This window comes from Excalfactoria chinensis, chromosome 12 (assembly GCF_039878825.1).
Source record: "Excalfactoria chinensis isolate bCotChi1 chromosome 12, bCotChi1.hap2, whole genome shotgun sequence".
Classification (NCBI taxonomy): Eukaryota; Metazoa; Chordata; class Aves; order Galliformes; family Phasianidae; genus Excalfactoria; species Excalfactoria chinensis.
In genome coordinates this window covers 14,036,963-14,059,293 of record NC_092836.1, presented here as the reverse complement: position 1 = coordinate 14,059,293, position 22,331 = coordinate 14,036,963, and the positions used below count along the sequence as shown (strand labels likewise).

Genomic DNA, 22,331 nt, shown 5'->3' with positions numbered 1-22,331 from the left:
ATTCTGAGCACATATAAAATGACAATGTACAAGCTGCAATGCTCATCTTCACTGCAGAGTGGATATTTTCCTCAATTTATTCATCAGAGCCAAGGGGTTTATTAGAAGGCAAGTGATTTAAAGTGAACTCATGCTAGATTTTTGATGTTCTTGTGAGGATAAAAGGACTTCCCTCCCCACCCCCCAAACTGAGTAATTGTAAATCATATTAATTCATACACATTAGTGGTCTGCAGGAGGGAAGCATTTTATTGACTTCAAAATTCACTTTATTCTAAACAATGTGTTCTAGTATTTACCAGTCCTAAAGAGCTGAAGATCAATTTACCTTCAACTGTATGAGAAACAAAAGCACTTAAAGAAATTGAAAGACTGAAGATTTCTAGAGAGCATTCTCTGTAAATGTGCTGTTATAAATCTTCACAACACAGCTCCTGAATATGACTCATCACATCTGCACCATACACCACACGTTAGAACTGCAGTAAACATAAAACGACTTGCTCCTGGTTTTATCTTCAAAATAAGATTTCTCTACTTGTTGTACAATGAGTGTAACTGGTATTTCGCGCAGCTCTCTTCGTTTCAGCTCCACTCTCTAGTTCTGCATACAGAGATTGTTTCTTTCATTAAAATTCAGAGGAAGAATATTATTCCCCTGATAAATTTAACTATTCTAACTAAATTATAGGGGCATCCCAACTAGTGTACTTGATTTAATCAACAAGAAGTTAATGGGACCAAATGGATGGCAGAAATTAGTCAAGACTAGTTGGGATTTATTAGCAGATACGTTCAGAAAAAAGACTATGGAGTCAATATGGGGTTTCAGCAAGTGAGGTCATCTATTATAGAAACAAGTTAAAGTACTTTGCTTTCTCCTCTTAATCTGAACAGAAGGCATCCAGTGATAGAGCAAGGCAGAGGCAGAAAAGGTTAGAGCTTTCAGTTAATCATTTTTACTAAAGAAGTCACAGAATCTTACACAGTCTTCACTATGCATAAAATACGAAGTATGCATGAAAGAAGTAGGCAAGAGAGACTACATCCTCACTGCTTTCTCTGCACCCACTAGATTAAAGCAAGCTTCATTTCCAAACAAGATAGAAGTATAATTTGAAATAGGTTGATCAAACATTTGTTTTCTGCCCAATCCCTGGAGGCATTCAAGGCCAGGCTGGATGTGGCTCTGGGCAGCCTGGTCTGGTGGCTGATAACTCTGCACATAGCAGGGGGGTTGTCACGAGATCATTTTGAGGTCATTTTCAACCCAGGCCATTCTACGATTGTTTTCTAAACTATTACACAAACAATCTTAAAGTATTCCAAGTTCAATAAGGCCATTAATATAAATAGATAAGCTAGGCTGACTTTAGAACATACCCAGTTCTTCTTTGGATCTCCCACAACTATAGCAGATGTGAGGTTCTGTTTGGACTCACTGTCAGTTCTTTTCTAAAACAGATGTGGAGCAGGAACAGCTTTGTATCAAAGAGTACACCATATTCAGTTTTTCTGAAAAAACACATGCAAAAGGAAGCTGGAAAGCAACATAATTCAGTGGAAACTGCATAGCAGGATCTCTTCAGCATGCCAAAAATACCAGTCAACTTACTGACAGTTCTTCTTGTCCCACCAAACAGCTAATACGTGTGCTAAGTTCTAGTCAAAATACAAACTGCTTCTATTTTCCTTATCAAGAGTGACAGTGAAGAAACAAACTGAGTAATTACAAGCAGTTCAGCAGGCTCTGCAGAATCAAAACTGTCCAAAGCCTGTGAAAAATATTATGATGTACACAGCAAGTCTAAGAGAGCCCATTTTCTTTTCTTTATTCTCATATACTATCCCCCAGATTTAAGCCAGTTTTTCATGTGAATTCTAATAGAAAAGAACAAAAGCAATTCAACATTTACTGTGGAATGGTGAAATCATGAAAGAAATTTAAACTACTTTATCTACACAGAAGTTAAATCCTGTGGCATTACAAGTGCTCAACTTACTGAATTAAGTTGTGCATGCATGTTGCTCATTAGGCAGGCCTTATCTTACACTGTAACCAGTGGGACTACTTGTGAGCAAGGAACAACTCCTTCCAGAATTGACTATAAAAAGTAGCTTCATTGAATTAATGTGAAACCACTTACAAAGCTTTGTCTTTTCCTCAAGATTGCAAATTTGACAACTGCCAGCCTGTCAAGAGAATTCTATTGAGCACAAACAGCACTTTGAAACTTACATAAATTACAGCTGTCTGTTTCCATTGGAAATAATTTCAAGCAAACTGCTTGCATATGCTATAGTTTATCTACCTGGATGGTATCTGAATTTAGCAAGATCTGATTCCACTGTTTGGTGCAAAATAGTATTCTCATTAATTCATAAATCAAAATATTAATATGAAACTGAAATAAAAATTAAACCACAAACATATGCCTACCTACTGACAATTATTGCCAAAGCAAATCAGTCCTTTTCTAAATTAATTTACCTTTCAGCTCTATGCTATTTCTTTGCCAGCTGAGACTAAGAAAATATTATTTAAGGGAGTTAGGAGGTGTCAAAACAAACAAACAAAGAAAAAAGAAGTTAGCTTAGTTCAAGTTTCATTCCTCAAATACAATCTGGGCCATGGCCATGATTGCTTAAAATCACTTACACTGCTTGAAGCTTTTGAGTCATCAAACACCGAGTTCCCTAATGTTTATTCCTTCACTGAGAAACAGTCCATGGAAAAATAAGCTTACAATTTGAAGGACAGAATAATGGATTGTCGGGTTAGAAAAGCTCCATTCATGCATCTTCCTCCTACTAGCTAATGTCATGCAGTTACAGGTTATTCTTTGAGGGAATAATGTGATTTTTGTCTGTATCACCTGAGAAGTAGAACACAACTCACTCCCTTGAGTGAACTGTCTCAAGAAAGAATGGTATCCTTTGTCTTTCTTCTTCCAGCAGAGGATAAATAAAAACAATAGAAGGTCTATAAAGTAGGGTATATGCTTCTCAATCACATGATGATAACTTTCCAAAATTCAACTACTTAAAGCATCTACTATTTCAGTCACTAAAAGGTGAAGTATTCTGATTAAGCATCCATGGTTGACTGACAAGGCTTTGTTGGAGTTTTGGATTTTCTTATTTTTTTTTAATATATGGGTCATGCTGAAAGTAATGTCCCCTGTTTATTTCCATGGAAACTGCAACAGACACAAGGAGCATAACAATACTGTTTAGTGTAGCAAATTATCAGCTACAAAACTGTATTTTTCCCTGTTGTCACCACTATTAGCTCTGCATTTTTGCCAGCCATGAAAAAGATCCTCATGCCATACACATAAAAGTCTGTACCAGCAGAGGTGACACAGTTTCACAGCTGCTATGATGCCATCATTGCTGAAACACACCACCCAACACCTCACTGTGCTCACATCCACAGTTTGGTCTCCATAAACATTCAGCAAGTGTCAGTGAATGTCAACGGGTGCCATATTTTTCTGCATGGAGGAATTCAACAGCACCCCTTTGCTTCGCACACACTTCCATGCCAGACATTATTTTGTGAGACTGCCCTTCTGCTGTAAACTGTTGCACAAAAACAAGTAACAAAATATTAGCAGCAAGGTACAATCTCTTCTGCCATACCACCAGCATCCACCCGTGTCATAAGATAGGAAGCATTACTTTCGGAGCAGCCCCCATATTAGTAATTCTGCTTGTCAAGTCAGCATGGAATTTAGAACTCTTACACCAATTGCTGAGACGCACACTCGACCTTTTTTGAAAATCAGAAAGTTTTAGAACACCTCAAACTGAGCACAAAAAAAAAAAAAAAAAACCACTCAAAAAAACCAACAAATTTAAGGCACTCAGTATTCCTGAGAAATCAAAGTCTAGTTGCAGTTGACAATCCATTTTCATAATGTCTTTCCTAAAACTCAAGTGTCTAAAATGCCACTAATGACACAGTGAAGTTATTTTGTTATACTGAATACAATTGCTTGCTCTCGAGCAAAGAGCTTCGCTACTCTAAGTGTATTCCACTTAGAGGAAAGTGAACGGAAAAAATTGTGAGCACTTTACAGTTCAGAGTCACTGATGACATCAGTGCACAGTACACCAAGAAGAGCAGGGTAAAAATGTGTAGACCAGACTTTGGTTTCAGATACTATTGCACTAGAAATAATGAAATACTGGGCAACTGACTGCATGAAGCAGTATCACCCTCATCTCTCCCAGCTTGGCAGCTTGCAATCATTATATCTCCATTTGCCCATCCATCCTCATGCCAGGAAACTGCTCTCTTCCCTCAGAAAGATGGTGAAGAAGACTGACACAGATATGCAGCCTGCATCACTAAGTTAAAGCAAATGTGCAAAGAGTAACTTCTAGGTAGTTACGCTGCTTGGCACACTAGTAGTTGCCCTCCCAACACATCTTACAGAGACAAGCCTTACTGATGCAATAGGGAAGAGTGAAAAATCCTATTTAATCTCAAACTATAAGCTGATCACCATTAATACAGTTTGTTTGTATTGCAAAGTCACTTTGTATTGTTAAGGCATTTGTATTCCATCCAAGTCAAGTACCACCTCACAATGCACATTTTATTGTGTTACCAGCTCATTTCAATATAACTTTCACCAGTGGTGAAATAGTGTTTGGAATAAATAATTCATGGGAGTTTTCCTATTTTTTACCCATTTATTTGTTTCAGTGTTTTATCTCTAAACACATTGCTTTACTGCATCAACCTTGCTCTTGCATAACCAGATTCAGCATTTGCAGAATTTTAGGGCACTTCAAAATATCTTTTATATAAATCTACATTCTTACAACAAATTATAAAGCTACTGAAAACAAATCTAGAGATGCAATAACTTTTGCAGCTGATCAACAGTATGAAATCCTACTGCATCACTGATGGTGGGTATTCCATTCCAATGTGAAAAGAGCTGGGTATCCCAGAGCCAGTCGCTCAGGTCTGGAATCAGCTTATACTCACTCAACTCCATGAGCAACCTGAACTGAACCCAAGGGCTCCAAGTGACAGGTAAATCACATTTGGCTTCAGACTTGTGTGGCCTGACAGCTGCCTATCACAGGCTGGGAAGGTAGGGAAAACACAAAGCCCCCTGGAAGAAATGCTTCTTTCCTTGGCAATCTTAATACTTCTCTTTATAGCTCAGAGGCACAACAACTGGTAAAAAGATCCCAGTAGAGTTAACAAGTTCAATGATCCTGACAATACTGAATGTTTTAAAGGAAGGGGGAAAGAGGGATCTAATTAACTGTAAAGATCTAATTTACACAAGACTTCCAGATGCAGGCCCATGGGTTTGTAATTTTAGTTACTGGTAGGACAATGCCCAAAGTTCCACAAGTTTGACTAAAACAGCTACTTTTCTTCAGAATGTACCACCTTTGAGATAACATTTGAAAAATGCTAACTGAATGAGCTGATGCAGGTGACAGCAACATTAAATTCTCTAAATTATCTGAATCTTCCAAGTGCACAGTGAGTATCGTAGCAATGAGTCAATGAAGATTCTCTGTCAGGTAAGGAAATGAAGGCTGCCAAGAAAGCCAGAAGACCATAACAAGTATGTGCCCTTTCCCTAGTACAGATGTCACACCAGCAAATGAAGGCTACGGCATTCCTTTGTTAGCACAAGTGAGCATTTAGTATGCTATTTTTTTTTTCAGCTTAAATGCTGTAAATCAACTATAAACAATATTTTGCAGTGACCAAAATTAAGATGCAAGTCTTAATGAAGCCATATTGTAAGTAGAAGCATTCAAGAATATCAAATTACCCATTACTGCATTCATTCAATATAGAAGTTCCTTTACTCAAAATACAAATGGCATGCTAGGTAGAACTTAAAAAAAAAAAATCAAACAACATTTGTACATCTGTTTCCATTCTATACTTAAAATTACGCATTTAAAATAAAAGTATTTTCTTATAAAAGTTAATGCAACATGACTGAAAGAGGGGATGTGCACATACCTGACACTTCTTGAACTGTCGCCTTCAGACCTGAAAAATAAGATACGAACAGTTAGGATGACAGTCTTCCCACACATTCTCTTTATGTTTCAGCAAGGTTTTCTAAGGCTTGCTCTTTCTCTGCTATTTAGGCATTAAACAAGAAAACAGTTATTCTTAAATTTAGAATTAATCTATTAGAAGTTAAAAAGTCTAACATTTAAAGCCAATAACAAGAATACTACTTAAAATATGTGCTACCAGTCCCTGAAACACCAGCGAAGACCAGCACACGTGCAAGTCTTTTGCTGTTTTAGGCCTTTCTTCAGTCTTTACTCAGCTAACACGTTCAGGAATCTAATCGCTGGACTTGGCAGATACTACCCAATAAGTGCTACTGTTTGTAAAAAACAGTTCATAAAATTCTAAAACCACACATTTGTCTGTTTCTCAGTTATGAAGAAATTAGTGATAAAATACATCAAGTTACAGAAGCTCTTGAAGATCATATTTTTCTCAAGATGGGATCATTTTATCAGTCAGAACAGGAACAAAACTGACCCCTGCCTCTTCCCACTCCTTACACCCAGGCTCTTTTTCTTCTGAACCCGTAACTGGCTATCAGCCTCATAAACTAAAGCTGAGAAGTCAGAATCAAAAATAACCAAAGTAGGAGATTCCAGAGCAAAATCAAGCTTCAAAATACACTTTTCTATGTCTAAATCTTCAGAGAGATCCAAATAAGCTGCAAAAATCACTGGACATTTGTTAGTACAGTGTGACAAAAGGTATAATAAGAATTCTTCAGTGATCAGTGGAAGAAATAATACAATGAACCAATTCTGATCATTGAATACAGATTTGTTTCCGTATCTTTATCCAGGTAAGGATCAAAGACTGATGTGAAGTTAATTAGTGATCACTTCTGCATCCTGGGCAGCTTGCTAGAAACCCATAGTAAAAGTTCATTAAAATTATTGGTTCATCTGACACCGCAAAAATATAGCCAAGTCTGCCTTTCTGTCTTCCTTCAGCTTAGAGCCTGCACAGTGCTGCATGCCAGGAAACCTCTCCAGCATCAGATGGAGCATCAACGCACCAGCATAAGGCAGTCACAGGAGTGCAGCTATGCTGGACATCAGCCAGCATCTTTGCTGTAAGCCTTGCAGACAGGCAAACATCTCAGCCAGAGCCAAGCAGGGTGCCCAATGCAGCTTACAATACCTCCAGCCGTTTCTGGGGTTTTCCATACTTGCTCTCTGTTGCCAGTCAAATTACCTTTGAATTTTTATTTTTAAAGCAGAAGCTACACAGAATAATTTCCTTTTTTTTTTTTTTTTAAACCTATTTTTCAAGATCTACTGTAAGAGTAAGTGTCAAAACTGCTCTTTTCCTCCCCCCTCTATTATGTATTCAAAACTATTTGTTTTGTTGTTGTTGTTTTCTTGAAGCTTAATGAAATCTGTCAGGAAATTTCCACCCCCAGCTAAAAGACTGTTACAAATTAGAGCTTTCTCGGATTTTTATTTTAGCCCACTGAGCCTGAAGGACATTATTTGCCCCCATGGATCACAACAGATCTGCAATACTACATTAAGAAACACTCCATGAGTCTTACAGCAGCCTTGCTTTCTGGACATAGTAATCAGATACGTAAAACCTCCCTGAGCCCCAAAACAAGCATGTTCTCTGTTTTTCCCTTGCTAAGTAGGCCTAGGTCAGCATCAGCACGTTGCCAGCACTGTGCAGAACAGCATGTCCAAGAACACAAACATATGGAATGGAGATTTTGCAAAAAAAAGATCTAGTTTGCAAGAATTTGTATATTTTAGACAGTTATACAAAAAGGAAAACTCTACCGTGCTGAAGATTATTATAAGAACCGATAAAATATTTAGTACGACCTGTGCAGCTGGCTGTACTTTAAACAAGGTATGTTCCAGGATGAGAAAAATATTTTTACCACTAATTATGACTGTTCCAGCAAGATTCTTTTATCACACACAGCTGAAGGAAGGAATGAATATCCACTGCTAGGACATGCTCTTGGGCCTGCCCATCACAGAACTGATAGAACAGGTCAGTTACAGAATTACAATTACTACATTGCATTTTGATTTAATAGGGAGAAAAATAACTGTTCTGCACACTAGGAAAAATCACATGGTTTTTTTTTTTGTGATTACTTGGGTAATGACCTCATAGTTTTGTTCTTTTCCAAATATGAGAACTTAGTGGACACGGGATCTCTAAAAACTTTCAGTGAGAAAAAATTCCTTTCAGAAGGTGACACCTAACAGTCAGATAGGATGCACACAGGCCAGATGTACACACTGCAGACTGCTTCCAGTCCCTCAAGCCAGATGCATTGCCTTCAGATGCTGACCTTAAAGCACAGTGGTCACAAGCATTCTTCACGTACATTAGGATTAGGAACAGATATGATGCAGCTGGTAACAAGTAATACTTAGGAAGGTCTGTGAAGTCAGAATATGGGTAAGCTCAAAGACAAAAGAGATGGAGATGACCCCCATCCCATGAGACCTTCCATTCCAGCTCTTGGCAGGCATTGCTCATTCTAGTAGTGACTGTCAAAACTTCTTTAGGCCTTACAAAGGTATTAAACACACACACACACACACACAGAGAGAGAGAGAGAGAGAGAGAGAGAGAGAGAAACTTTTAGCAACCATACCAAAAAATGAGCTAAAGAAAATAAATCAGTTTGCTATTCCTGTCCAAGCTTGCACTTAGAAAATAGCCACTTCCTGAAGTAGCAGATGCAATTTTTGTCTTCCGAAGCTTAATTGTTAAACTCAGACATCTATCAATCCAGGAGAAGCAGCAAAACAGTAACTTCCATAAATAGCTTGTATTCAATTACCATACCACTAAAGTGTAGCTACTAGTATATTGTTTCCACAAAGAGCTTGTTATATCTATTCCTGGACTGCTGTTAGCCACTACTGCCTGCAAATTGTTTTCCAAACACTCCCAACATGGATTTCTGACAGGAAAAAAGACCACCTTGATTTTATTGCTCAGCTTTCACTGCTGCATACACTACTGAGCGTAAGGCTAGATAGTATTTGGGCTGAACTCATTCTCTCTGCACTCACTTGGTTCATCTATCTCACATTTTATAGTAACCCAAGTTCTCTTTTTTCTCCTAGTATCTGAAAATACTTTGAAGCAATGGTTGGAATACAAAGCCCCACAAAAAGCAACACCCTCCAGTCCATGCCATGTACTTCGTATCAAGGTTATTGATACCATCTGCCTGCTCAGTGAGAGGCAGAGGAACATGCTTGCTCCAGCATGCAAATAAAAAGCGGCACTGGGCAAATGATGCATCCTACCACCACCTGGATAACCTGGAACCATCTTCAATACACAAACATTTAACAAAAACAGTTCAATACACATAATACAGACATTCAAAATAGAGGTGCAAACTTCCTCAGGGCAATTCCAGTCACCTGGAAAAACATTGCTACCTTCTGCATACAATTGTCCAGGTTATTTGTGGGAAGGAAGAGGAGAAGCAAATTAATTTTTTCAGGGTGCACATTTCTGAAGCTGTGCACAGATGGAAGTAACAGTGATCTAAGCACAAAACTACTGAGACTTATTTTTACATTTCTCTATCAAAGGGTTCTCTGTCCATCCCAGGAAGGGGAAGCTATTAAGTAGAAGGATAAATTATACAAAGCAGCCTTACCCATCCACCCCCTAGGAAGCTTGGCATATGTCACAAAATAACAATTTCTAGACAGTTACGGTTCAAGTCGACAGGCTCATTCAGAATGCAATCCCCTTAGGTATGCTACATACTGAGACAGACAAAATGATCTGCGGAATAGAAAATACAGCCAAGCAGAACACAAGTCAAAGGAGGAGGAGCGTGGAGTTTTGTTTACAAAAGTTTTCTATTATCCTTCCCTGCAGTTACTTTCACAAAACACTTACAGCTAAGGCCCCTAGAACAACATTTCACCCTGCTAACAAGGCCAATTGCTTTTTCCACTTGCTTTACCTGAAGACCATTAGCAATACCCATCTCATGAGATTAACCAATTAGATGTCTGTGGATGTCAATTTATGTTACAGGCAAGTATTTCATCAAGTAGTCATATGGAAGGAAACTAAGTATTTTGTTTGATAAACCAGGGGTGCTCTTCATATCAGCACCAGACAATTAAAAAAATGGACCTGGAAGAGAAAATTACTTAAAATACCTTGGCTTTATGATCTGCCAAAATAATTTGACCAGTTTTGTTTATTTCCTCCATTGCTGTTGAGTTATTTGAGTTCAGGTTTTCTCACAAGGAAATAACTGATACTACAAAAACTGAAATGGGTCTACTCCCAATGCTTGAAAAAAAATCACATGGTTATTACATTAATCATTTTACAAGTGAAGTAATTGCATTTTTTCCCCCGCAGCTCACAACTTACCAAGCCATTTTACCTCTAAATTGTAGAGTTGTCCTCATTCCTCCCAGAGGGCAGGAAATATTAACTTTACTCAATTAGATGCAGGTCCCATTTTTTGTTTGTTTTAAACAGTTGAATATATAAAGTTCAATGCAGTAATTTCTGTAATTTTTTTGATATAACCACATATCAGGAATCTTTAAGGAAGTTTAATGGTGTTGTGACAATCTGTTTTACAACCAAGAAAAGTCCTGAAACATTTTTTGCATATGTACAAAGAAGTATTAAGAAGCACTGTGTCCTTATGTACCAAATATACCCACAAAAGGCACCATTTCAGCATATATGTCAAACTACTGGACAGGTTTCTTTCTGATTTTGAGGGTAAGATCTTGCAAAGAACGAAAACATGGATTCTGAAGAGTCCTTTGATTTATAGATTGCATCCTGAAACATCACATTAAGAGTAACAGTTAAGATACGAATATGACTTTTCAACTATTATGGTTCCAATTAAAATAACTCACTTCTAAAGATCCTTTTCCCTCATAGCTAAGAAATGCTTTTCCATTGTGAATAAAGCTAGAGCAAAATACAGTTTGCAGTTACTTTAACATATAAAAAGAGCAATAATCAGAAGCCAAACATTTTAAAAATGGTCAAATCAAGCTTGGTCTCTCATTTGTATCAAGTATTTATACATTCCCCTTAATTTAGTTATCCATCTGCCAAGGGTTATTTTCAACATGGACTGGGAAGTACTTGTGGAGTCAGAATGAGTAGCCAAAAATCTTTCATCAAGAATGAGCCATATTCTACATACAGAATTTAATCCTCAAGCTTTGGATACCACTACATCTACACAGTTATCTTACATATAGCAAAAAGATCTCAGTATTTATTATCAAAGAAGAAAGAACAATAAAACTTATTGAGACAAAAATGGTTTCAGCCTTCCATCCCGGGAATTCAGTTCTCAATTCAATAATAATAATAAATCAAAATCCACCATCTGAAAGCCCCCTATGCAATTTAATGCAAAAAGGCACACTACTTTCAGGATAATTTTCTCAATTTAAGTTACACTTCTATTTTATTTCAAAACTGCCATCTGAACATTAAATTCTACACACAGTTTGCTGGAAGTCCGAGAGATCCATCTCTAAAAATCTTAAAAACAAACAACATAACAGTGCTTTTAGAGCACTAACTAAATTTCACAGTAAGATGCAGAAGAAGTATCTGAAGAAGTACCTGAACTTCCTTAAATCTACAGATTAAATTTGTAGTCTATACTAGCAGTATTCGGGATAATGCCAAATACAAAGACCACTGGAAACATCTGAAGACAAAAATCTGTTCCCAGTGGAACAGTGGCTTTCACAAGAAAGAAACATTTCACCAATCAGAATGAAGGTTTCTTAACTTCCCAGGTCAGGATGAAACACTCAAGTCCTGACACTGTACCCCATTCTTTAATAACTAGTCATGTTAAATTTCCCCAGAAATAAACCTGCTTTCAGTGTACCTATGCATATTTCTAATGCAACCTTAGTTTTAGTTGCCACTGATTTAACTCTTTTCTCCAATTAATATTATAGAGTTTGAAAAAAAAAAAACACAACATAAACCAGTGTATGTTCCATCATCAGACACAGGGCAAGAAATTGATCTAGAAGCATTATAATTTGTAGCTATTTATTCTCTGCATGCAGAAAGGAAGGAATGTCTGACTATAAGAGCACATCCCATAGTCAAGATTCTTGGCTTTTCTTTTTTAGGTGCCTGGAGGCATCAGTTTTAATTATAATGGCTGTACTTAGAGTTAATGGTTTTCTTGTTATTAGTCAGATTCCATCTGTCCTAAAACCAGCAGTGGTTACTGAATGAGCCATCCCCAAAACAAAATGCCCTTCTTTCTATAGTCTCGAGGTTAGACTGCCTTGAAGTGATTTTGACAAGGAATAGAGTAATATGGTCTAGTTCTTATCTTCTGAAAAATACAACTTTTATTTAATTATTTATTTAAAATCAATTGTCTTCCCCTCTCTCAAATCCCCCAACTTCAATCTTCAGTACCATTATGAAACTATCAGGAAGAATTTTAATGACTTTCCCATTCATTTTACAAGCATTACTTCAACTATATTATGTATATATACATATATGTACCTTATGTAAGCATTACTCAAACAGTTCCCTCAGAGATCCCTCTATCACCTGTACTTGTTATCCTCCTCTATGTTTGCTGTTATCTGTTTTCCATTCTCTTGCCATTGATGCACTTTTCTTTTTTAGACCTAAGCACTCCCCAAGAACAGATACTGATCTTAACACATGTGAAGCTTTCAGGCTTCTGGATTCCCTTTGCCTTCACAAAGCTAAAAAATAAATTAAAAATTAAAAACAAACAAAAAAAAAACATATTTTGTACTAATGTTCACATTAAAGCACTTTCAGTCTTAATTTTATTAGCATCTACCTAATGTGAAAGCACTACATTTTTATTTTTTTTTTTTTCAATTAATTCTTTCCAGGAAACCAAAAGCCACTACATGATTCTAAGTCCCTTTCCCCTCTTCCTTCCTCTCCCACCAGAAAACATCAAAAACATCAAAAAAGCAAGTGCCTTAAAGAACTTAATTGGTGTTGCTAACTCAAGTTGAGTCACGTGGATTTTTGCTCATTTATTTCATTATAGATACAAGAATTTGGATCAGACAACCTAGTCCACAGTTCCCACTAGCACTGCTACCTACAAGCTATTTATTCACTTGATATGGCAAGCAGATGGCAAGATTCAGAGGTTAATGCACATTCATCTGCTAGCTTGTACAATAACTTTGTTTTCTATCTGTTCCTTATATAGAAAGAGCTTTTAGAGCAAGTAAAACTACTCTCACAATTACATTCACAGTATTTTTACAGCCAATTAAGTCTCAGTATTTTCCACTTTTTAAAAGCAGCATTCGTTCTGGAGCACTGCAGCTAGAGTATATTAAAACCATAGTACTGTACAATTGGAGATATCACCAGACATCATTTGCCCTCACTATCTTTTTCCTTCCCTGTCCTTTTGCCCCTACGTGACCCTCTGAAAAGATGTAAAGAACCATACAGCTCTCTTCCTGCCAGGAAGTCCAGGTGACCTCTAGACCATTATTTAACTTGTCAAAATTTATGGCAACAAAGTAAGAACACATCCAACATTTCCACATGCTCAGCCTCAGTTCTTTTGACTGATGGCTATGAATGCACACTTAAGGCTTGTGCAGGAGTCACAGGGCAAAAAAGTCATTAACAGCCCCTGCACTGTTTTTCATCTCTAATGTGCACCATTTACATAAAAGGGGACCTACTGTTTTCTCTAAAAAATTACAGTTTATCTAGCAGAACTTTTGTATAAATAAAGATCCCCAAATATCTAATTACTATAAATTTGTAACCCAGTGCATCTTTATGTGCAGAGAACTGAGGAAACAGCATCCTTTCAGATGTTCATCCATCAAAAACATTCTTATAATATGCTGACATTAAACAAAGCTAAGTTCAAAGATCACACATTGATGATACTCCAGAGATTTCTTTACATACATACAGAAATCTAAGATTCCTTTTACTATGAATCAACTCTTCCCACTTGAACGGTCACTTCAATTCATGAAATGATTTAGAGTGATCAGCGTTACCTGGCACAATAAGTTCCCAAACTAATCTCACCTCACAGAATGCAGCCCTTAAAGATAACAATGCCAAGGTACTAAGCCCAGTATCCATCTATGATTATTTTAGACATGGTCTTCAAACACTACCGGACAAAGGCCAAGGCCAGCAGAGATGATATAACTATTTCATTGCTTGAAAACAGATCTGTAAATTTGCAAGCTGTACAAATGTTTTCACAGAAAATGTTGCTGTCTCTCAAGACCATTACAATTCCAGAACAACTGAAGTGCCATGAAACAAATACTTTCAGTAGAATTCCTTTTCCAGATTGTCACTAGCTTCTTGGACTTTAGCAAAGATTAGGTATCCATGTGCTTGTATGGCAAAGTTTACTCTGACTCCAGAAGGTGACAAGTGGGGAGATGGCATGAGTTGGATTATTCTGATGTACTGCCAGCCTGTCATGCTCATTATACAGAGAAGTCAGATCACTCATGAGGTATCATTCCTACAGAACTACAGCAACTTTGACTAGCATAAGAGACAGCAGCAGCGAAGATATGACAACATCAGAACAAATGCATCAGTTCCACTAAAAACCTTTTCTGTTGCATCTTTCTTGTTATTATTTGAGCTATAAAAGAATGTCAGGAAAGGTATTCCTATTGATGGTAAAAGGACATTGGAAGGTAGTCTTAATCAACTATCTTACCTGAAACAGGCAGCTTTGAAAGAATTACAAATATCCAAATACAATTAAAGTTAATGTAAGATCTTTAATATTGAGAGCACATTCTATTTAGGAATATGAACAGTATATGGATTTAGACTTTTACTAGATTGATCTGTCATCTTATTAACACTGCTTGCTTCTGATGAGGAAGGAGACATTTGTTCTTCAAGCCTAGTTCGAAAACAGCTGTTGAATTTAATACAGACTTGGCTCTGTATGCTGCATCAAGTCTACAAGCCAATATTTTTAATGAATGTATCTTGAACAGCTGAGATAGTTTTGCCTTCCTGCAAACATCCCTTCAGCATTTGTTGTGATATACTCCCTGGGAAGGCAAAAAGGATAGAGTTATCTGCACTGTGATCTTTGTTCTGCCACACAGCAATTCCTCTGTATAAGGAGCTGGGCTGCAGCTGTGAGACAGAAGTCAACTCATCCTGCCTGAGAAAACAAACAAGAATCTATCTGATTTGTCACTGAGCTATTCCTGTTTCAGCTATTTCCACTCTGTTAGCCCATGGTACTTCTAGCTAGCCTACAATTGCGTTCCTGATATTTAGGGTGGACTGCATAGTTAATACAATGACACACTTGCAAATTCAGCACTAAGCTGAAGACAATATTAATGCTACATTTCTACAAGTCATTTTATTCCACATTTCTATCACCAAAACTTTTTATTCTATGAAAACACCAAGAAAACCCACAGAAAGAGAATCTACTGATGAACAAACAGAACTCTCTTCTGAATGTTCCTATTGCATTAAGTACTGGTACCCCTCTTCACAGACCAACTCTCACTGGAAATATTATTTCCCTTCCAGAAAGAACTGCAAATTCAGTTCATTTCAAGGTTACGGAGTGATTTTCATTCATTCATTTCGACTCATTTTAATAAGACAAATGTATAATGTATTAGAAGGAGAAAGGGCAGGAAATAATGTTATCATTAAAAATTCAACTTGGATAGAACAAGTTAACATTATATTTTACTCAAACAGTGCCATGAACTCCTTGTTACATCACTTACTAGGTACTGTTTGCTTTCAAGAATATTAGTAAGAGTAATGTCCATTTGGAAGAGAGTATTAAGTCCATTCACATGGCCTCTTAGAGCTGGAACCAAAACTAATTATGTCTGGTAATTACTAAGAGAACACTAAATTTGCAGAGAATAAACAGCAGTATATCAGACATAATAAATTTCTCAAGCTTTGTACAGTTTTAGACAAGGCAGACCAGATAGACTGACCCAGTACAAGCTCTGCCAAGGTTCCCAACCATTTGCACAGACAGCTGTAACATACTGGGTTGTACTTTCTCATCTAAGGTGCTCCTAAGAGATAGCAAAACCAAGACTGAGCAATCTCCAGAAGCATCTCAAAGAACTAAGGCAATAGTGCATTTCTAGAGATAAATGGCAAAGCTGTCCTTACTCATTCATACATCTTCTGATTTGCCCAGGTAGTATTTACGTATTTACTCCAAAAGCAAACAAACAAACAAACAACCACTAGCACTTCAGAGTACCATCTGGGCACTTTAGTATCCAAACAAACCATCATCAGCTTGGGATAAGCATTCATCTATCCTGTGCTCCCAAAGAGGTGTACAAAGAAAAGTTCCTAATTTGGCAGATAAACCATATTCTTCACAGATCACAGATACATGATCTACTGTGCAATTTTAAAACACATTTGGACTGTGGCCAGTTTAATCTCACATTCTTTAAATACTAGTTTGGGACCAATCATCACACTTAACAAGATGTTACAGCAAAATTTCATCATAGGCATTTTTGCTCTCACACCTGTTACAATTTCAGCAGACTAGGGCAGTAAACCAGAGACTAATTCTACAAACTGGAAATCTGATAAAGAAAAAACAGGATTTGTATTCCACCGTCATTCTTGCACATGATTCAAAAGCACACCTGAAAACTGAAGAATTCAGACTCAGATTTTCAAGTTCATGAAAGGTCAGAGCCAAGGTTTGTTTCCAGCCCAAATCCAGTTCAAGTTTTATTTAAAAGGATTTAGAGCAACCTTTGTAAAAATGCTACTCAAGTCACTCTGGAGTCGCTTTTGCTGAAGCAGCAATCTCTGAACTTCTGCAGTGGTGCCAAAGAAAGGTTTCGGAGAACGTTTTAAGAAACACTGATGAATGCTTGCATCTTTGTAACTGTAACTAAGTGTAATTTCACATATGCAAAGCAACCCAAATTAAAAAGGGGTCAGCAGCTGCCTGGGGCTCAGTACTTCTGACAAAGTAAACTCAAAACTGTATCAAGTATACAGAATGCTTCTCACTCCTTTTTGTACTGACCTTGATTTTGCTGCTATAATTAAGCAACATCAGGTACGAAATAGCAAAGATCTTTAGCTATGTTGACAACAATATCTAAACACAGATAAGTGGGATCAGATTTAACAGCTGCTGCTGTGTTTAAGAGCTACCAGGAATTCAAAGGTCTTTGCTCTGCATTGCATGTCCCTAAAATTCTTTCCTACTATAGCTTGCTAAGTGCTCACAAGTTTGAGTATCATTTGCTACTAGGACTACTTGATGTTAAGTGGTAACATTAGATATTGAATGATTACTTCCTATCATCAAATTAATAGTTTGGTTAATATGGTTAACTAAACATACATTTAAAGACACTATATTTAAAAACAGCATACTGGGGAAACAGGAAATCTGCTAATAGAATTATCATTGCCAGAACAGTGAATTATGAACAGTGGGAGCAAGTTTGAGCCTTAATTTATTGGTTTGTGTTCACACTATTTCAAGAAACACTAATCTACCCTTAAAAAGCAATCCATCCAGTAACACTACATGAAAAACAGCTTATAAATTACTCAGAGTACTCTCAGTTTACTAGATTTTCAGATTCCATGTTCTAAAACATCTTTATAAAATCACATTTACAAGAACGGTTTAGAATAGCTCAGATCACCAGCACACACACCCAAATGCTCATATTAGCCAAGATTTAAATAGTGTTTGTTTAAAAGCATTACTGGAACTCCAGACACATTTAGTCTTCACATGCTAACTGACTTCTGCATGTTCAGGACACCCAGCCACGGGCAGCCCTAGGTAAGGCAGAAGCACGAGCTGCCAGGGCTGGGATTGCCATCTAGTTTGGTCATAAACTGAGGAGAAGTCTTAAAGAGACTTCCACATGTACAGGAATGGGCTCATTACAGAAATCTTGCTCTGATTTCACAGGGATGGCCCGTTTACTCTTCATAGCAAAGAGAAAAGACTGCATCTGTAAAAGCTGAGAAGTACCAGAGACCAGCTTACTAGAAAGAAACTATTTTACATAACCCATTTGCTTCACTGCGTTGCAGACTCCTTAACTAAATCTTATTAACCACGTGATTTATGTCTAAACAGAGCACTGATTGAGAAAGACAATTATTATAATGAAAAACAATTCAAGAACAGCAGTCATGACCATAACATTCGCCTTTTCTTTCGCAAGTTACTACCAGCAAATCGGTTACTATGCAGAGCATGTACAATCTGGTACTAACTAGAGGCTTTGCTGAAGATTCACAGTTCAGGTGACTGTTGCTACATACAGCTATGAACACAGAAGAAAAGGAAATTAAGAAGCAATTTCTCCACATATTTTGAAGCTTCAGACCATACTGCATGTCAGAGCCATGACAGAAGGCCAGTCAATGCTGCTATTAAATCCAAGGACTAAATGCAATCAATACCACTTAAAAACAGATTAATTTGAGTATTTGTGTATAAATGCTTGCCATGCTTCATTTGGAGGTACTATAAATTATTCTTATAAAGGTTAATATGACTCAATTCACTAGCAATGCAGTTTCACCATCTGTGATAAGGAAAAGGAAGTAGAGGATGAACACGAATTTGGTGACGGTTTGTACTTTGTTACAAGTGGCCTCCCCTGTTAAAAAAAAGGGGGGGGGGGATGACTATGAACATCAGAAACTACCTCCTCCCTTCTTCTTTCTTGAACTATCATTGGCCTTCAGGTAGCCAATTTTTGTAGCTTACACAGTAAGCTACAAAAGCTTTTTTGGGGGAAAAGCAAAGAATGAAGAAAATAAAGCAAATGCAACTGATTTATCCCAATTTATTGCTATCCTAAAGCATTCCTGAATAGTTTTCTCAAAAATTTAAATCAGTCATTTTTTTCCATCTTGGTTCTATTTACCATTCCCCCTCACAGAAAGAAATCTCATGTAGTTCCTCAAGTTTCTCCATGTGATGGCTTAAAGTCCAACAGCATTCCTCTGTACTTCATATTAAACTTGCACTTAAGAACTACCACATCCCTTTCAAACTTGCACTGAAAAAGCAAAATCCAGCAAACTGTCTGAGACGCAACATTGAACTCTTTGTCCACAGCAATAGCACCTTTATCATCTATTTGATATTCATGTATAGCAAAGCACAGAATTATTTGTCCCTTTTTTGTTGTTGTTATTTGAGGAGCAATTTATCCTGTGGGCCATTGCACGGAGCTGAGATTCAGCAGTGCACAGATCTAACTAATGGTATTCCTTACAGCTCTGTGTCTTACATGACTGAAGTTAACAACAGATGCTTAAGTACCTCACAGAATTAGATCCTAAACATTTTTTACCCACCACAGGAAATTTAGCTACCAGCCAGAATTAAACAATTCCGACACATAAAAGATAATTTATTGCAATAGAATTTATTATGCACTTTAACATTTCCCAGAATGAGTCACAGACTGAAAAATGAAATCCAAATTTTCCACTTACACAGCTTAAGTTATACAGGAAATTCAGGATGATTGCCTTTTTTGGACACTTATGACAAATTTCACACAAAATGCCATTGCACTGAGGTTTCCAGAACTAACTAGTCTTCGTGATAGGCTAAAGCCTTGTGATATCTGAAAAAAAAAATTATATACTTGTATTTGAAAATAGCTTTTCAGAAGATGCAGGACATTTTCTAGCAGCACTAGGCACAGAACTGCCTTCTACATTGAATTGTATTGCAGCTCCTCAAGAGCAGAGATGTGCGCTTGAAGTGGAATAAAGAAAAAGCAGATCAAGAGAGAAGTTTAACCTTATGATTAAGGTTTAAAGGGTGAGATGGCTGCACATTGCATGCTGCCCAGCTCATCCAGTAACAGCCTTTCCAGCCCCTTGAAAGAGAAGAGTCAATTTTCACCCATCACTCGAGATCAGTGTTCCTTCTTGAAAGGATATGTATGTATACAGCTCCCTCTGCATCATGACATACCCCACCTCACAGACCTATGACCCACACTGTCATCCCAATATTGATGCTGTCACCTCAGTGGCAGACAGAACTTTCCCAAGCTCTTCCCTCAGAGACCAAAAAGAACTGTTAGGGAGCTCTTACAAAGAGTAGCTTCATGTTTTTAATAGAGGCCATTAGCTGTTATGCAATAGAGGTCATTAGTCACTCAGATATCAGTAAATCAAAGCACTTTCCCCACACCTCCAGCAAGTAGAATGCTGTCCCTTCTATAGCAAGGTCTCTAGGGAACAGAAGGTGCAGAGAGGTGTCTTGCTTGATAAAGTTTCATTAAATTTTCTTATTCTCATCATGGTCACAGAAAATGTTTATTTTTTAAATAATAAATATTCATTACTTAAAATTTCTTATTTAATAAATTACACCAAGGATGCTTACTCAGGTTCCAAGGACAGATTCAACATAGCACATAGTCTTGACATAAGTCAAACTGAGCCAGACATTCCCTTTAGTCTCAAGCTCTAAAAATGATCATGAAAGCATTCCTTCTGCTTGGGCCTTTACATACGAATAAAGTGCTTATCTTTGAAACAGTATGAAAAGACCTATGCACAACATATTCCAGTAGTATTAAATTAAATAACTTTCCCTTAAGATGTTCCAGGTCTGCTCCATTTTACACACCTAGGAGGTGAGGTGGCAGGAATACAATACTACCATGTCCCCAGCTGACCCTCCAACCAGAAGTCACTAGAAAAATGTTAAGCTCATGTAACTTCTCACCAATACAAAAGGTCAGCTTCAGTCAAAGTGAAGTCTGACTGGGAAAGCACAGGAGAAAACCTTCTGATTAGGGCAAAAAAACAACTTCTAACATGGTTAGAAATCAATTCTTTCCAAGAATTCACACAAATCTGCTGCTATGAAATTTCTGTATTTTTTAACTGTAAAAACAGAATAGGATTTTTTTTTAATTGGTGGAGTTCTGTCAAGATGCTAAATGCAAACACGAAGCATTCCTACTTCCATTAAAAGTTCTCCAAACAAGAAGCAAGAGTAGTGTTCTGTAGAAATCTCGAACATTTTTCTCCTCTGTAATCCCTTTCTTTAAAAACAATTGATATTAACACTTCAAAGATGTTGGGTTCTCTCCCAGAGTGTTTTTGCCCCACTGCAGGCCTCCTTTCCTGTTGAAATAGACTGCATACCAAGTCAACTATTTCCAAGGCATTAGCAGTTTCATATATGAATTTTCACCTCTAATCTGGGTGTCCTGCCTACCTAATTCACTCAGTGTTTCCAGCAGTCTAGATTTACAACAGTCAGAAGTTAGTACCTATTTTAGGTAAGTACTTCGGAGATGTTTGCTGCAGCTGAGCAATGTTCTCTCAACTCCTACAGCAGAGCAATTTTCTGGTGTTCTACCTCTGTATCATAACTAAGCCCTGCAGTAAAGAGGCAGTTTGGAAATTATCACAGTACAAAACATTTCAAGTCAGACAGTTTGCATTTATGCTTAAAGCCATTTGAAATGCCAAATGGATTTGTTGGTTTTTTTTTTTTTTTGAAAGAGACAAAATTCAATTGTATTATTCCTTCATGTTTCTCTAGCAGATCTCTATAGGATGAGTTTTTAAAATGTGTTGTTTTTTTTCCCCCTCCCAATACTTGAATTATTTCTGGTACGTACTGCAAAGTCCCTAAGTTCTTATGCCTTTATGTAGGAGCACTAGGAAAAAAAACATATGAACAGGTGCCTAATCCAGATGGATATCCACAGCTGGCAGGTGCTCTCGAGAAGCAGAGAATGAGATGGCAAAGTTAATGAGGAGGAATATCGATCACAACATAAACAACCTGGAATCTCTACACTGTGCTGTGAAAACAGAGGATTAAACAAAAACAGCTATAAATAGTAAACAGCTTCCCACACCTTAGTCACCAGAGCTGATTTACCAGTGGGAAGGCAAAAAGAACTGATATAAAGATGGATGCTAAACTGAAGTTTTTAGAACTCCGTAGAACAATGCCCAGTCAGATTCAAATTGCTCAGTTCAGTGGTCTTCAAAGAAGAGCAAGATTAGCAACACTTTAATGAAACTCATAAGGGGTTTAATTACAACATGAAAGAATTGAAAATGAGAAGCACTGCAGTTCATATCATGTTGATTCCCAGGGACAAATCTGAATTTCAGAGTAAAACACAGATTCAGTGTCTGATTTCATATTTTGGGTTTAACCACTTAGATTTAT

General features: G+C 37.2%; 1 protein-coding gene across 5 annotated transcripts in view; it reads right to left on the bottom strand.

The window, feature by feature from the left end:
- Positions 1-22,331, bottom strand: part of IQSEC1 (IQ motif and Sec7 domain ArfGEF 1) — a 258,195-nt gene that overhangs the window by 209,450 nt on the left and 26,414 nt on the right. For all 5 annotated transcript variants that reach the window (XM_072347516.1, XM_072347517.1, XM_072347507.1 and 2 more), the window contains exon 2: positions 6,014-6,043. In XM_072347516.1, the coding sequence (XP_072203617.1) occupies positions 6,014-6,043 (30 nt within the window). The remainder of the gene's footprint in view (positions 1-6,013; positions 6,044-22,331) is intronic.